Below are 15,614 nucleotides of genomic sequence, written 5' to 3'. Positions count from 1 at the left end.
GGCACGGCCCAGGCTCCAGACCAGCTCCCGCAGCACCATGGAGCCAGCGGGCATCACCTTCCTCCTGGGGCTCCTCATCCTCTGGGCTCAGCTGCCGGGCGCCCCGGGGCAGGACGACGGAGGTAAGCACAGAGCGGGGCTGCCCCCTCGTCCCCAGCCTGTCCTCTCAGCTGCACCCCTGTCCTCCCCAGGCCCGGGCTGGATACAGCCCCACTCTGGTGCCCTGTCTCTGCTGCAGGTAAAGAAGGAGAGTGCCCGGCTGGCGAGGTCAAGGCCGTGCCTCCCTCCAGGGTCTACTGCCTCTCGGACCACAGCTGCCCGGGGGCCGAGAAGTGCTGCAGCAGGGAGCACCTGCGAGCCTGCCTGCTCCCTGCCACCGGTACGTGCTGCTGCCGGCGCCCAGCTCCCACGGCGGGGGTGCAGGATGGCACCCCAAGCTCATGCCCCTAGGGTGTATGTCATGGGCAGACCCCCTGCCTTCCTCCTGCCCGCTCTAGCGGGCTCCCTGCCTTCTGCTCCAGGTCAGGTCAGAGCTGGCCCAGGCACGGGGGGTGGGGCTGGGACCTCGGCAGGGGGTTTCGTGCCCGCTCTCAGTGCCCAGCGCAGCCCAGGACCGGGGCAGGCAGGGCACGAACAACCACGTTGCACCTACATGCGACCCACGGTCTGTTCAGAGGTCTCCCCCGATGGGGGCTGTGCAGACCGTGGTCCCGCGTGCCAAGGGGTGACCCAGTGCAGGGGCAGGCCCCGAGGGCTGGGCTGGAGCTGGGGCTGCAGCCCGTGTCTCTGCTGTGCAGTGTCCCCAGGCTACTGCCCACGGTCCGGCCCGCAGGAGGTGGGGGCGGGGAGCTGCGCGGCCAGCTGCTCCAACGACACGGCGTGCCCCGGGGGCCAGAAGTGCTGCGCTGAGGGCTGCTGTGCTCGCTGCCACTGCCCCGAGCCAGGTAGGGCTGGTGGGGACCAGGTGGCTGGCAGGGAGTGGGGGTCCGCCGAGCCGCACCCAGAGCTGCCGTCTCCCCCCAGCCAAGCCCGGCGTTTGCCCTCGGAAGCCAGCCTCCCCAGACTTCGCCCCCTGCCCCAGCCGGTGCAAGGACGACAGGACCTGTCCTGGGGACGAGAAATGCTGCTTCACCGGCTGTGGACTGGGCTGCGTGAGCCCCTACAAAGGTACCGACGGGGCTGCCCGCGCTGCCCTCACCCCAGCACCCTGGGCTCAGATCCTGCTACAGGCACTGCACCCTTCCCCCTGGTGCATGGGCCTGCACACGCGTGTGCATGCACGACGGCTGACCCGGGGAGGGCTGGCACAGGAGAAGGAGGTTCCCAGCCCTGGCAGCAAGTGTCTCTCCCGCAGAGAAGCCGGAGGAGTGCCCGGCAGTGCCGACGGCGCCGCCCAGGGGGCCATGCCTGGACGCCTGCCTGGACGACTCCGAGTGCCCGGGGGACGAGAAGTGCTGTGATACCGGCTGCGGCCACCGCTGCCAAGCTCCGCACTCAGGTACCGACCCCCCGACACATCCACTCCCCTCCATCTCCCACATGGCATCAGTGCCCCTCCAGGAGCCCTGCTTAGGAAGGAATCCCCCAGGACAGGTGCTAGGTGTGGGGGGCAGGACAGGGCCCAGCAGCGGCAGAGAGCCGTGTCCCCGTGGCCCCAGCTCGACCACTTTCCCTGCACCTCCCTCACCCCTCCGGGGGCCGAGGAGGGGGGTGTCGTGGCTCCCCGCCACGCCTTGACCCCGGCGGGCCAGCCAAGCCGGGCGCCTGCCCGCTGCTCCTGCGAGGCTCCCTTGGGCCCTGCATGGAGACGTGCCGCAGCGACGGGGACTGCGCCGGGGCGGAGAAGTGCTGCAGCACCAGCTGCGGCCACATCTGCAAGCTGCCCGTTGCGGGTAAGGGCGGTGGGCCCCAGGGTAGGGAGGGGAGGGGGTCCATGCAGGGAGTCTGGGGGTCTCACAGGCCCCCGGAGGCTGAGCACTGGATGCAGGGGGCAGAGATGAGTGACCCAGGTGCCCACTCAGGCCAGGGCTGCGGGTGCCCAGAGCAGGACCGAGCCCAGCGCCCACCTCCCTGCAGCCCCCTTAACGCCATCTCTTTGCGCCTGCCCAGTGCGGCCCGGGCTCTGCCCTGCCCCTGCCAGAAAGGACGAGGCCGAGGACTGCTCCCTCCTGTGCGGCCAGGACAGCGAGTGCCCGGCGGGCGAGAAGTGCTGCCTGCTGAGCTGTGGCCGTGCCTGCGTCCCCCCCGTCGTGCAGGGTAAGGAGCTACCCGGGGGGGACGGACCAGGCCGGCACGGAGCGGGGGCTGGCACGCTCACGCTCTTCTCCCCGCTCTCGCCCTGGCAGAGAAGCCGGGCAGGTGCCGATGGACGCCGCACGTGTGCCTGGGGAACGTCACGGCCGAGTGCCACACGGACGCCGAGTGCCCGGGCAGGCGCAAGTGCTGCCTGGCCGGCTGCGCCCGGACGTGCACCCCTCCCGAGACAGGTGTGGCTCCTTGGACCGTCAGGGCTGCCACGGACTGGGGCGGACCCCGGGTCCGTCTGGGCCCCTCTCCGGCACGGCGGCAGAGTGCAGAGGCTGGAAGGGAGAGGGACTGGGTCCGAGCAGGGCTTTCCCTGCTCCTTTCTCCCCTGCAGCCTCCAGCATTTAAGGTCCAGGGCGCTCTGATGCAGGGGCCGTGCCCCTCTCCCTGCGCAGTAGCGACCGATGCCCTTTCTGCCAAGCACAGGTCCAGTTCCCCCACCACATCTGGTGGCCACGAGTCCCACCTTTAATGCCACGCCGAGGGAGAACAACTTGCCCGGCGTTAGCTATAAACTGCCGGGCTGCTGTCCCATGCTGCGACCCTCGTTCTTGTCCGGCGAGAGAGGCAATACTAATAAATCCCTCCTGGCTTTCTCTTCCCCATTCGATGTCTTGGGAACCCTTTTCATGCCCCTCCAGCATCTCTTTTCTGAACAGAACAGGCCTGACCCCGGGAGTCTCCGCTCATGCAGCAGCGTCTCCGCACCACCCATCACCCCGTGGCCCTTCTCTGCACCTCTCTCGTCCCTCCTTCACCCTCTACCCCCGTCGCGCCGGGCGCAGGGTCCCGGTGGCAGGGACGGCTACATGGACCGCCCAACCCCCAGCTGTGCCCTCTCCAGTGATGCCTGCCGTGCTCCACGCAGGTCGAGCCCAAGCTGGCCCCTTGCCCACATTGCAACCACAGCCAGGCCGGGCAGTGGGGCAAGTAATGCCACGTGCAGCCATTCCCTCTGCAGATACCCCTGCAGGTACCTGCTGCCCACCCAGGCACCGGGGCCTCTGCCCATGGGGGCTACAGCCACCCCTCCGCAGGCAGCTTGGGGCAAGGGGCAGAAGTCATGGCCATGGGGACTGCTCGCAAGGGCCCACGTGAAGCCAGGGCTGCTCAAGCTGCTCACCGGGGCACGTCCTGGTCCGTCAGTGGCTTCCCCACGTCTCCATCACCGGGGGAGGAGGGCACACCTGGCTCTGACCCTGGCTCCTTCTCTTCCAGGCCCAGCCTAGTCCTGGCCTGGGGAAGCGGCCGGCTCCAGGACGTCTCCCTGGCTCTTGCACCCTCCAGCCCCTGCCTGGGGGAAGGGGGTTTCTGCCGTGGCTGCTGCCCCTCCAGGCTCCATGCTGTGCCCGGGGGTCTGACACCCCCATGGGGCACGGGGCATGGGTCAGACCTGCCCCTCGCAACCCAGAGCATCCGCGGCCTCTGCGGCTTGAGTATTCACGTGGTTGAACTCCACGGCTGCTGGAGACGTGGCCATTCGCCTCCAGGCTGAGCACAAGGAATAAACGCTGGGCACGTGGCAGCCGCATCTCCTGTGGTTATTGTGATGGGCTTTCTCTGCGTGCTATGTCTTGGGGTTGGCAGTGTTCGGGGGGGCACTGGCAGCACTGATGCCGCCCAAACCAGGGGCAGCTGGAGATCCCTCCACGCAACATGTGCTGCCCCTGGACACGGGCCACTGCAGCCCCCCCGCCGAGCCCTGGGAGAGAGGGCGACGGGGCTGGAACAGGGAGAGGAGGACAGGCAGGGGCTGGGGGCACTGGGAGCATCAGCTGGGGGGCTGGACTGCAGCTGGGAGGAGCTGCCTGGGCACCAAGAGCAGGCACCCCTTCAGCTGGGGCTGCACCGGTGCCAGGACACCCCCGTCGGATCAGCACAGAAAGGTCAAGGTCACCTCAGGGGGGTGGGACAGCAGGGGTGGCGTCCCCAGGACCCCAGCTCCTGCGAGATCTGATGGTGACCCTCAGATGCACGAGCAAGGCCCCAGCCGCAGCCCTGCAGCCTGCGCCAAGCCCCCGGGGTCACGCTGCCCTGTACAGGCTGTTCCCAGCAGATAAGCTGCAGCCCCTGGCTGGCACCGCACCGCTGACATGCACCTGACCCGGCCCTGCCGCCCCACCCCGGGGGATAAATACCGCCCCGCTCAGCTGCGGGAGCTCAGAGACTGCTGTGTGCAGCCATGGAGTCAGGCACCGTCCTCCTCCTCCTCCTCGCCGGGGTCCTGGCCCAGCGGGCAGAGCTGAGCACCGCGCCAGACAATGAGAAGGGGGGTGAGTGCCGGGGGGTACCTGGGGCAGCGGGGCTGGCACAGGCCCCATGATGGTGCTCGGGCTCGGGGGGCAGCCCCAGCCCCTGGGTGTGAAAGGGGCCCTATCTCCCATCCAGCCATCACCAAGCGGGGCGAGTGCCCCCCAGACAGCCAGGAGGGCAGGAGCCCGTCCTGCCTCTACTGCCTCCTGGACGAGTCCTGCCCCGGGATGGAGAAATGCTGCAGCGACGGGGGCATGAGAGCCTGCGTGCTCCCTCCCACAGGTCTGTCCCCGCGCCTGGGGGTGTGGAGGGAGGCACCCCGGGGAGCCCCAGGACACAGGGCTGCGGGGCGCGTGCACGGCTGCTCCGTCACCTCCCTCTGGTGACGCCGAGCCAGGCACATGCCACGCGGCCGCGGGGGCCGGGGCACCTGGGCTCCATGCTCCTCGCAGGACCCTGAGGGAGGGTGTCTATCCCCGAGTGCCTCTTTGCCCAGCCAGCAACTTGTCAGCAGACCTGGGGGTGCCGCGCTGTCAGACCCCCCGGCTCCCACACAGATGCTGCCCAGCCCTGGCTGGCCCCAGTACCACGTGCGCCCAGTCCCCGGGGGCTAGACCCCTGCTGCAGCTGCTGCCCTCTGGCCATGAACTTGGCTGCGGCACCATGGTGTCCTGCCAGGGCTTCAGCCTTGAGCACCTGGTCGTCCTCCCCGGCTGCCCGTGACGTAACCCAGGTATTGCCACACCACCGTGCCCCAGGGGTCACGGAGCAGCAAAGATCTCCCCGGGCCAGGACGGGAAGGAGGGGTGCAGACCCCGCCAGACCCGTCTCGGGGCACAAGGCTCAGGGTTTGGGATGGCGGCCGCAAGGCCACAGCAGCTGGGCCGTGGGTTGCACCGGTCCCCCCCCACCGGTTACACCCGGAGCCTGGCAAGGAGGCTGAGGGTCGGCAGCACGGCTGTGCTCCGTCTGTCCTCGCTGCTCTGGGAGACACTGCGAGTGCCCCCGGGTTGCAGCCGCACAGACCTGCACGGCCGTTCACGTGACCTCACAGCGCCAGCTCCGAGAGCAGAACGGCCCCCAGGACGAGTCCATCACTGCCTGGGGCCTTTCCTTGCTCCGCAGTGCACCTGGGGTATTGCCCCAAGCCAGAGCCGGGCCTGGTGACCACCTGCCTGGTGAACTGCGTGAACGACACCGAGTGCGGGCCGGGCGAGAAGTGCTGCGTGTCGGGCTGCGTGGGGGTGGGGGCAGCGCCGGCAGCAGCCGTCCTCCCTCCGGCCCGGCTCGCGGGTGCACACGGTCACCGGGACCCCGTGACCCAAATCGGGCTGGCAGCGCAGGCTCTGCGGCCATCCAGCGGTGCTGGCCATGGCACAATCACACGGGGAAGCCGCCTTCCCCACCCCAACGCATAGGGGCCAACTGCGCTCCAGATGCTCTCCAGTCTCTTCCCGGTCCAGGGCCACAGACAGCTGCTCCGGGCCGCACCGTGGCCCAACAGCCTGCCGCTGTGGAGGGCGCTGGTTAGACGACAGTGCCCAGAAGCCACGGCCCTGCCTCTCGCTCTTCCAGCCCGCCCGGGCACGTGCCCACAGGTGATGGTGCACCCAAGCTCCAGACCCTGCCAGAGCCGCTGCGAGGACGACAGGACCTGCCCCAGGAACCAGAAGTGCTGCTTCACTGGCTGCGGCCTCAAGTGCGTGGACCCGCAGTGGGACGCTCGCAGCATCGCCCAGTCCCCCGCGCCCACTGGAGGGGACTGGAGCGGGCAGCAGGAAGGTGGTGCTGATGGTAAGGAGGGATGGGACCCAGCCAGCCCATTTCTCCCCCCACCACGAATCAGCGGGGTCTTCCCCAGCTCAGCGGGACCCCAGGTTGCAGTGATGGAGGTGCCAGGGCAGCTGGTTCTCCATGCGCACAGGGAGGATGGTGCCAAGGAGGTGGGGCTGAAAGGTGCACCCCGATCCAGAGGCAGAGCTTTCCAGCCCAGAGCCAGCTCCCTGGGCTCGCTGGGCAGGCCCCCAGCCATGGGCTGCGCATGCATCATGCTGCTGGGGACCCTGGCAGGCTTTGTCGCGCACGCAGCCATGTGCCAGGCTCTCCACGGTGCCACGTCTCTGGTGCAGGGAAGCCACAGAAGCCCGGGACCTGCCCCGCTGACCCGATCCGGTGCATCCGGTCATTCCCCCCGCTGTGCCAGGTCGATGCCGATTGTCCGGAGATGCAGAAGTGTTGCTACAAGGCGTGCCAGTTCCGCTGCGTCCTGCCAGGAGGTGCCCATGGCCGCTTCCACGTCCTCCGCCAGGCCCCTCGGTGGTCCTGAGTGTGTCCCCCCCGCCTACCCCCAGCAGGGAGAGGTGTTATAGCAAGCGACAGCACCCTGTATCAGTGCAGCCCTTGCTGGGCTGTGTGGGGGTGCTCCTCTGAGCTCAGGGGTGCGATGCCCTCCTGGCCTCCGGGCATGGAGCAGGGGCAGGGCAGGGAGCAGGAGCCGTGTAGACGGATGGAAGTGGTGCAGCGCGCGGGCTGCCCCGTGCTCCTGGGGGGTGTCACCCCACCAGCCCCTGCTCATCCTTGCCCGTGACCCCTGGCATCTTGCATTTGCCTGGCCCAGCCCCTCCAGGCACCCTGGATCCCTGCTCCAGGGACCAGGACTGCCCAGGGAGCGCAGAGCGCTGCCACATCCAGCGTGGCCTCGCCTGCCTGGAGCCAGCGCCGGGTGAGGCATCCCCAGGGGCTGCGAGCCAGCGCCCAGCCCAGGGCTCTGCCCAGCATGAGGGGCCGTGCCGCGGGGTGGTCGGGGCAGAGCGGATCCCTGGGTCTGAGCTTCGGAAAGGTGCAGGGAAGGGCAGCGAAAAGGATCAGGGGGGCTGGAGCAGCTGCCAGGCCAGGACAGGATAAAGGCTGGGACTCTTGAGTTTGGAAAGGGGCAGATCACTGGAGACACCCGCGCTCCAAAGCCTGCCGCACTGCCGCTGTGGCAGACCGGGCGCCGGGCTCGTGGACCATCGGTCTGGCCCAGGGGCAACGCTTACATTGTCGAGGCCATGCTGGGGGGCCAGGGCGGTGCTGGGGGGCCGCACGGGGACAGAGACGGCGGGAGGGGCTGGGGGCAGGGAGCAGCAGCATTAACTCGGTTGGGACTGACACCGGGCTGCAGCCCCCCGGTGGGGCCGGCGGGGTCCCATGCAGGGCCTGTTCGGTGCCCACAGACACGTGCCAGCTCCCCGTGCAGAAGGGGCTCTGCGACGCCTACTCCCGCCGGTTCTTCTTCAACGCCACGGCCGCGCGGTGCCAGGACTTCCTCTACAGCGGCTGCCGCGGGAACGCCAACAACTTCCGCACGCGGGAGGAGTGCGTCCAGACCTGCGAGGGCCAGGGTGAGGGGCCCGGCAGGACAGCGGTGGAGGAGCGGGACGGTGCCGGGGTCGCCAGGGTGCAGAGATGCCACAGCAGCCACAACTGCCCCTGGGCAGGGGCAGGGGCAGGGGCAGGGGCAGGAGCAACCGCGAGAGGCTGGACGGCCGCTGGCTCTCCTGGGCAGGGGAGCAGGTGCTGGGGTGACCCCGTTACGCCCGGCCCTGCTCACGCCCTGCCCCTGCCGTGTGCTGCGGTGCAGAGGAGCCCAGCCCTGGCCCTGGCCCCGTCCCCGTGGCGGGGGGCTGCGAGCGGCGATGCCTCTATGACCACGACTGCGCCCGGGGAGAGAAGTGCTGCAGCCTGCGGTGCCGCCGGGAGTGCGTGGACCAGAGCTCGCGTGAGTCCCCTCGGCACCCTCCTGAGGCCAAGCTGCTGGTGCCCGGGTCTGTTCGCCGTGGCGCTGACCTGCCCTGCCCTTGTCTGCCCTGTCTCAGTGAAGCGCGGCTACTGCTCCATCACCCCCGGGCTCTACTTCACCTACAACTGCAAAGCCACGTGCCGAGCGGACGGCGAGTGCCCCGGGGACGAAAAGTGCTGCCTCCAGGGCTGCGACTACAAGTGCATGACCCCTTCCAAAGGTAAGAGGAGGGCATCACGGGCACCGTGCCCTCCAGGCAGGTCTGGGGCCCAGACGCACGGGTCTCATCAGGGTCTACGGGGCAAAGGATGGAAAGGCCCATTTGGGCTTTGTCTTCCTCCGAATGGGGAAGCTGCTTTGCTTAGGGGTTTTTGCAATGCCAAGGTGATGCCCCCAAAGAGCAGCAGAGCTTCCTCCATGGAGCTGTGCTGGGCTGGGCTGGGGTAAGGGAGGCGAAGGCTGGCTATGGGTGAGGAGTCGTCCCGGGCACAAGATCTCACCCATCCCCTAAGACGCGTGGCAGAACAGAGGGCAGACACACGGGCCCCAGGGTCACCCCATCTTAGCACGGGCTGAGCTTGCTCTGGGCCTGTGTCAGAGCTGGGGGGCTGTGGCTGGCCCCTGGCCCCTGACTCTCTGCTTGCTGCTCCCCAGAGAAGCCTGGCATCTGCCCGCTGGCCGCCCCAACAGCCCCGTGCACACACCCGTGCGGGGAGGACGACGACTGCCCAGGGGATAGGAAGTGCTGCCAGAGCAGTTGCGGCCCGACGTGCCTGGCCCCCGATCGAGGTAACCGGCCCCGTGGAGCCCCCTGCCCCCCAGGGGCAGGGCCCAGGCTGCGGCTGTGGAGGGGAGATGCGTCCGCGGGAGGGGAGGGGAAGGGAGGGGAGGGCAATGCTAACGAGCCGCTCCTGACCCCCGTCTCTCTGCAGCCAAGCCGGGCGAGTGCCCCAAGGTCAGGCCCTGGCAGACACTGGTGCCATGTGAGGGGAACGACACGTGCACCCACGACCGGGACTGCCCCAAGCAGGAGAAGTGCTGCTTCGGCGGCTGCTTCCAGCATTGCCTTCGCCGCAGCAGAGGTACCGCTGCCCTGCCCGCTTCCCCCATCTCCAGGGGCAGGCGCCCCCATGCCCGTGCCAGGCGTTCAGAGCTGGGGGCGGCCCCATGCCTGCCAGCCTTGCCCGGGGGTCTGTCCAGCCTGAGCACAGGGGGTGTGGGGGCAGAGGATCATCGTCTCCCTCCCCGTATCCCAGAGCACCCCGGCGTGTGCCCCAAGCCGTCAGCCTGCAGCACCCCGGAGGAGAGGCACCACAACCAGTGCCTGGAGGACAGCATATGCCAGGGACACGAGAAGTGCTGCGACACCGGCTGCGCCTGGGAGTGCGTGGCCGTGCGCAAGGGTACGCTGGCCCCCGCAGCCAAAAGCAGAGTGAAAGCTAGGAGCTGGCGGTCCGCGCGGCTGGGACCTGCTGTGGCAAACAGCACGCCCTATCCGCTGGCTCTGCACCGCTCCCATACCCCCTCCGTCGGCTCACCTCCAAGCTGGAGAGCCCCAGCCTGTTGGGCCCCTCCTTGTACGAAGCCTGCCCTGCCCGACCCTGCGCGGCTCGGCGGACCCTGCCTCACTCTGCTGTCTCCTCCTGGGGCCGGGGGGCGCGCTGGGGGTGTACCCCACGCCCTGAGGGCAATCTCTGCTTCCGCTGGCAATGCCCTGTGTAATGCCCGCTACCCTCCCGCTGCTGAGCACGGGGCTGGGTTTGAGAGCGCGTCCGCAGCCCGCGCTGGTGCATCTTGCCGTAGCTAGCCTAGGACAGGGATTGTCAACCCGGGGTGCCTCAGACCCTTGCAGGGTGCTGCAGGATACCACGCAGCGCTGAGAGGCCATAGCCCAGGCTGGGGATTTTAACTGGGCTGTGCCAACGCTCCTGCTGGGACCAAAGCTGGAGGCTCTTGCTGCTCTGCCCAGGGTCAGACCGATGGCCAGATTTGGGGCAGGAAGGAATTTCACCCCCTGGTCTGATTGCTCTGGACTGGGGGGTTTTGCAGCGGGACGGCAGGGCCCTCTGCCTGGGGTCTCTCGAGCATACATGAACTAGCTTTTATCCCAGCAGGATCTTGGCTGTTGTGGTCCCCTGCTTTCCCTGCAGCAGCTTCAGGTGTTACGTGTCGTGTCCCAAAGCTGGACAAATACAGTCGCGTGTTGTGTGTTGCAGCAGGGCTGACAGCAGTTTTATGAAAAGTGTGGGTTATGGAGGATGGTTTGGAGAGGGCTGATCCTGCCTCAGGCAGGTGTTGGACTAGAGGTCACCTCTGGAGATCCCTGCCAGCCCCATGATTCAGAAGATGAGCCCAAAGATTTCCAGCCCAGCAATTTTCATGATGTTAAAACCAGTCTTTCCTGCTGCGGCCTTTCTGAGCACTTGGCAACAGAAGAACTGAGCTGGTGTTTTCCTGCAGTCAAAAAACAAGTGAAAGATAAGAGCTGGCATTTGCCAAGGGGTCTTGAGTCGAGAACCGCTGGTCGGTGAGGTGCAAGCGCTGGCTGCACGTTGCGGACGTTGTCAGAGAGCCAAGGAAGGGCTGCCCGCGGGACCGTGCTTCCCCGTGGGGGGGATCGGGGTGGGGGCAGAACAGGCCTGTGCCCTGCAGCCAGGGCCGGGCAGGGAGCCCTCAGCTCCTCCAACCCTCTCCTGTTTTCAGGCGCAGCGTGACCCAGGAGACCCCTATCCTGGACGGAAGGTGCCAGGGTCCCCCCTTCCTCGGCTGCTCCGCCCCGGGGCTGCTAGCCTGAGCAATAAAGGGAACGGCTGCACCAAGCATCTACTGTCTTTGCTGTCCCGGATCACGGCCGGCCCAGCCCTGCCTGTCCTGCCAGGTGGGGGAGAGGCCAGCTCTCCCTGCACAGCACCCAGTGCCACCGGTCCTGCCCCCCCACCCCACTAAGGCTTGCAGCAGGCACCTGCACCCGGGGGCCCTACAAGGAGGGAGCAGCAGGCAGAGCGGGGGGTGGAGGACAACATTCCCCTCCCATCATCGCTGCGCTGGGGCAGCGCTGCCTCACCCTGGCCATTCTCCAGCCTGTCCCCAGCCATGGTACTGCTCTGGGAGAGGGCTGCAACTGCCGCCTGGTTGGCGCAGGCTCCCTACTTGTCAGGGTACGATCCTAGCCCCTGAGCACCACAGCAGCAAGCCCACGGGCTGGCCTGTGCGCCCTGGAGGAGTCGGTCGGCACTCAGCGATGCTAGAGCAGACACGTCCTCCTCTGCACGCCACCACTCGCTGCTTTTCAGTGCGCTGTAAAGTCCTGAGCAGAGACCTGGCCTGCATACGTGTGCATGGAGCTAAGCACACATGCACATGCGTGTGCATGGCAAAGCCCGGAGCAGACCTGGCTATGTACGCGTGCATGCTGCTGAGCACTGTAAAGCCCTGAGCAGGCCTGACCTCCGCGTGTGTGCGTGGAGCTGAGTATCCTCATGCCCTGCCCGGCTATTGCTAGTCCCTTGCTGCACAACAGCAGCTTCCTTCCAACCTCACCCACGCTGCCCACCCTCACAGGCCGTCCGCCCCCACCACCCCACGCCACCCCACAGGGGTCATAGAGACAGAACAGAGAAGGAGAGAAAGCAGCCTGCTTTTATAGGGTTTGCCCTCCCATCACATGGCAGGGGAGTCCATTAGGACTGGGGGGGGCTGGTTTCACTTGCACGGGGCGTGCTGCAATCCTCAGGACACGTCAGCCAGGCGCAGACTGGACTGGGCGACCCTGGGCAGCAGAGCAGAGCAGAGCAGATGCTGTCTGCCAGCTCTCTTCCCCCCGCCACACGCCCATGAACTGGCTTTTGCACCCCCCGCCTCTGAATAGACCCTCCCAGGTGGGGGGGCAGGACAGAGCCCTTTAAATGCCCTCCTGCCCTTTCCGCTCCCTCTAGATCGGCTCAGGCGGGTGCGGGTGCAGGTGCAGTTCCTGGGCTCTCTGCCCTGTGGCGCAACGCTGCGCTGCGGTGCCCCCCGAGCTGTACTGCTGCAAAGCCCTGAGGGGGAGGGTCAGGGTGGCAGGGGGGGATTGCAGTACACCAGCACTGAGCCCTGTTTGTGTGGGGATGAACAGGCGTGTGCTGGGGCTGTACCCAGGCGGCTTCCAGTCGGAGGGAGCATGGAGCAGCAAAGTGGCAGGACCAAGGGCGCAGAGCAGTCAGTGGCACAGCTGAGACTGCAGGTCAGGGCTCCCTGTCTCCAGCCAGTGGCCTGCCCTGGCCAAGCTCCGGGTCCAGCTGGCCTGAGAGCAGCTGAGGGAGGTTTCCAATGCAGAACTGGCCCCAAGACCTCACAGATGCCCCAGTCCAGCTGGGCTCTGCATTTGCCGGTGGGCTGCCCATCTTATAGCACAGGCCAGGGGCTTTTCTCTCCAGTCGGGGGGCTGGAAATGTCCTTCTTCAAGAAGAAAGCCAAGGGTGTCTCACCTCCGTCGCACCCTGAGCACCGGGGCCTCAAGGGAAGCTACGTGCTCTCGTGAGAGCGCGTAGCACCGGCTGCACCGCAGCTGGCAGAGGCGTCACGCTGGCATAGCGTCAGGTCTGTCGTGATCGGGGCTTCGCAGGGGAAGAGGCCGGGGCTGACCTGTCCCCACCACCAGCTCTGGAGCCCCAGCAGCAGGGGCAGAGCCCAGGCAAAGGCAGGCGAGCACCTGGCTGCTGCCCCCTTCCCCACGGGCTGGGGGATCTCCCCGCAGGCTGCAGCGACAAGGCCCAGAGCAGGGTTTGGCACGTCCTGTCCGTATATTTAGCAGCTTGGGCCCTCTGCGGGGAAGGGGGCCAGGCTGGCACCGTGCGTGCCCGTGCCCGGGCTGCAGCCAGCAGCACAGAGTGCCCTGGTCGCGGGCAGGGTCCCGCTCCCCTTGCTGGGCAGGTGCCTCCCTGTGCGGAGCACGGCTGCGCCGCGCAGAGACCTTCATAGCTATAGAACGGGCAGGGAGCCAGCGCCTCGGGGCTGGGGCTGGGGCTGGGGCTGGGCCTGGCAGTGCAGCAGCCACTGGTGAAACCTCGTTGCAGAGTCCGGAAGAACGAGACCTGGGACGCCGGCCAGGCAGGGACCGCCGTATCGGCCCCGGGGGGGGCTGCGAGTCTTGCCTAGCGCAGTGGTCACCCGGGAGGGCGGCTTCCTCCTCCCCTCCCTGCTCTGGACAGGCTAAGCAGCGTCTGAAACGGAGACAAAGCAGTCAGGGTGGGGCCGGGGCCTGCGTTCATGCAGGGTGGGGCCAGGTGCAATTGTCTGTGCCTCAGTTTCCCTGCCTTGATTGCAATCTCTTATGCACTGGATAGGAATGAGTTCATTTTCACCCTGAGCTGGGACAGGGCGCGAGGCTGGCACCTGCCCGCCCTGCCTGGCCGGGGTAGATGGGCTGTCGGGACCTGGGTGCGGGCTGTTCCCTCAGGCAGGGGCACCCTGGGGAGAGGCAGCGGGAGCCCGGAGACCTGGCGTGCAGCAGGGGTGCAGCACAGACCCCAAAGCTGGCCTCCGCGAGCTCTGCTCCAGCCATTCAGACCCGGGACTCTGTCTGCTGGGGGGTGCCGGGCTCGGCCGGCCGCGGCCCTGCCTTGCAGGGGGAAGCCCCCGTGGAGCAGAGCTGGGTGCAGCCCTGGTCCCGGCGCCGTGCAGGCATTTACCCAGGTGCTGGCAGGCCTGGGAGCAGTCCTCCTTGGTCTCAAAGTTGTTCTTGTTGCCGCCACAGCCGCCGTAGACAAACTCCTCGCAGGCCCGGCTGGAGGAGTTGTAGAAGAAGCGGACGAAGAGCGCCTTGCAGCTGCCGCACACAGAGGGCAGGTGGCAGAAGTCTGGGGGAGAGGCGGGCAGGTTGGGCGGCAGGCAGGAGGGGACCGGGGGAGGAAGCGGAGCCTGTCCTCTGCTCTCGCAAGCAGGAACCTCGTCCCTCCGCCCGCTCCTTCCCTGCTGCGCCGGGCACCTTCTGCTCAGCCCCCCTCGCGAAGGGACCCGGGTCTCCCTGCGGCAAAACCACAGGAGCCAACAGCCTGGTTTTCCTGACAAAACTGCTGCCAGCCCAGGACTTCCCGGCTCTCGCAGGTGTCTGGGAGCAGGCGCCCCGATGGCCACGGTGCAGGCGCAGCCCTGGGGCTCAGGGTTTTGCAGCGGAATGGTTGTGCCCCCTCTCCACAGACCAGCCCCCTGCCCTGGGCTGCCTCTCGTGGGCAGCAAGACCTGGACACTGGCTTGACAAGGCCTTTAGTTGAAGCCTGAGCAGCGAGGGGCCTGTCCCAGCTGGGTAGGGGGAGGATGCTTCTGCCTCTGGAGGTGAATCTACTTCCCAGAGACTGGGAGCGACAGGGCAGCAGCCCGCCACCTCCACCCCCTGCAATTTGCCCCTGCCTTCCCGAGGGAGCCTGGTGCTAGGACGCGTCATAGGATGCCATGAGAGCTGGTTTGGAAATGGAGCAAGGGATGCCCTGGGGAGAGCAGAGCGGGACCCCGACCCCCGGGGGAGGGATGTCTCCAGGCAGCATCTCTGAGATGCCCAGGAAGACGCAGGAGAGGAGCCCTCCCTGCTCAGCGCTCCGGGTCCATGCACACCGCAGGCACCGCTCCCTGGCGCACCGCCCCAGCTGCAGCAGCCCGTGCCCCGAGGAGCGCGTACATCTGGGAACCTGGGCCCCATCGCACCCTGCCCCGGATTGGGGCGCACAGCTCGGGGAACCCCCATTTCAGCCCAGCTTCCTGCACCCGGCGCTGGGACCTGGAGCCTGCCTCCCCGGGCAGCGCGAGCAGGGAGCGCCCTTACCCTTCACGGGGGCCTGGCAGGTGAAGCCGCAGTCGCCCGGGCAGCACTTGGCCTCGCCGGGGCAGTCGGCATCGCTGGAGCAGTTGGAGCAGGACTGGTCCTTGAGGCAGGCGCTGCAGTGCTCCTCGTCGAACACCCCGCCGAGGGGCGGCTGCCGAGAGCAATACCCGGCTTTCTCTGAAGGAGACCGGGGCAGGGCTCAGCGGGCTGTCCTGGGGGCAGTACCCCCGCAGGGACACGGGGCAGGGGTGCCAGGGGCTTGGCACTGCCCCAGCCCTGTCCCGCTGCCCCAGCAGGGCCACAGCCTGCCCCAGGCCCCTCCCGCCCTGCTCCTCCCATCCGCATCGGCGCATTCGGAGCGTGTCCCGTGGGAGAAGCGCCTCGCAGCGCCGCCTGCCCCTGGCACAAGCGGCACCGCACTGGGCACTCACCTGCCGGTGGCGTGGGCTTGGCACAGAGCAGGCGCGGGGCGGCGAGGAG

At 67.8% G+C, this 15,614-nt stretch overlaps 3 protein-coding genes across 7 annotated transcripts; 2 read left to right on the top strand and 1 right to left on the bottom strand.

Annotated features, from left to right (window-relative positions):
• Nucleotides 1-3,811, top strand: LOC112548018 (keratin-associated protein 10-1-like). 5 transcript variants are annotated; one of them, XM_025191976.1, is made up of 8 exons: nucleotides 36-122; nucleotides 239-379; nucleotides 798-944; nucleotides 1,024-1,167; nucleotides 1,355-1,498; nucleotides 1,752-1,892; nucleotides 2,110-2,256; nucleotides 2,346-2,776. In XM_025191976.1, exons 1-8 carry the CDS (start codon nucleotides 38-40, stop codon nucleotides 2,774-2,776), a joined length of 1,380 nt encoding a protein of 459 aa, XP_025047761.1. In that variant the 5' UTR covers nucleotides 36-37. The 5 variants fall into 5 exon arrangements, with proteins under 5 accessions (XP_025047762.1, XP_025047765.1, XP_025047764.1 ...); XM_025191977.1 differs by adding an exon at nucleotides 3,523-3,811 and having other exon boundaries at nucleotides 1-379; nucleotides 798-1,167; nucleotides 2,346-2,486; XM_025191980.1 differs by lacking the exon at nucleotides 1,752-1,892 and adding an exon at nucleotides 3,523-3,811 and having other exon boundaries at nucleotides 1-379; nucleotides 798-1,167; nucleotides 2,346-2,486.
• A 675-nt stretch (nucleotides 3,812-4,486) lies between these two features.
• Nucleotides 4,487-11,157, top strand: LOC102376410 (papilin-like). Its single transcript, XM_025191973.1, has 12 exons — nucleotides 4,487-4,577; nucleotides 4,693-4,839; nucleotides 5,683-5,919; nucleotides 6,133-6,351; nucleotides 6,687-6,833; nucleotides 7,773-7,940; nucleotides 8,180-8,317; nucleotides 8,415-8,558; nucleotides 8,993-9,127; nucleotides 9,271-9,420; nucleotides 9,595-9,741; nucleotides 11,042-11,157. Exons 1-12 carry the CDS (start codon nucleotides 4,487-4,489, stop codon nucleotides 11,050-11,052), a joined length of 1,734 nt encoding a protein of 577 aa, XP_025047758.1. The 3' UTR covers nucleotides 11,053-11,157.
• A 1,160-nt stretch (nucleotides 11,158-12,317) lies between these two features.
• On the bottom strand, nucleotides 12,318-15,611 carry LOC102376153 (eppin; the record flags this gene model as incomplete). The annotated part of the gene is made up of 4 exons (XM_006035804.3): nucleotides 12,318-13,539; nucleotides 14,008-14,175; nucleotides 15,135-15,311; nucleotides 15,566-15,611. Coding segments are annotated over 4 exons (402 nt in total), but the record flags the coding sequence as incomplete, so codon positions are not given.
• Nucleotides 15,612-15,614: the final 3 nt, after the last annotated feature.

This window comes from Alligator sinensis, unplaced genomic scaffold, assembly GCF_000455745.1.
Source record: "Alligator sinensis unplaced genomic scaffold, ASM45574v1 scaffold1369_1, whole genome shotgun sequence".
In the NCBI taxonomy this organism is placed as follows: domain Eukaryota; kingdom Metazoa; phylum Chordata; order Crocodylia; family Alligatoridae; genus Alligator; species Alligator sinensis.
The sequence above is the reverse complement of the archived record's forward strand: the minus strand, read 5'-3'. Positions and strand labels throughout refer to the sequence as shown.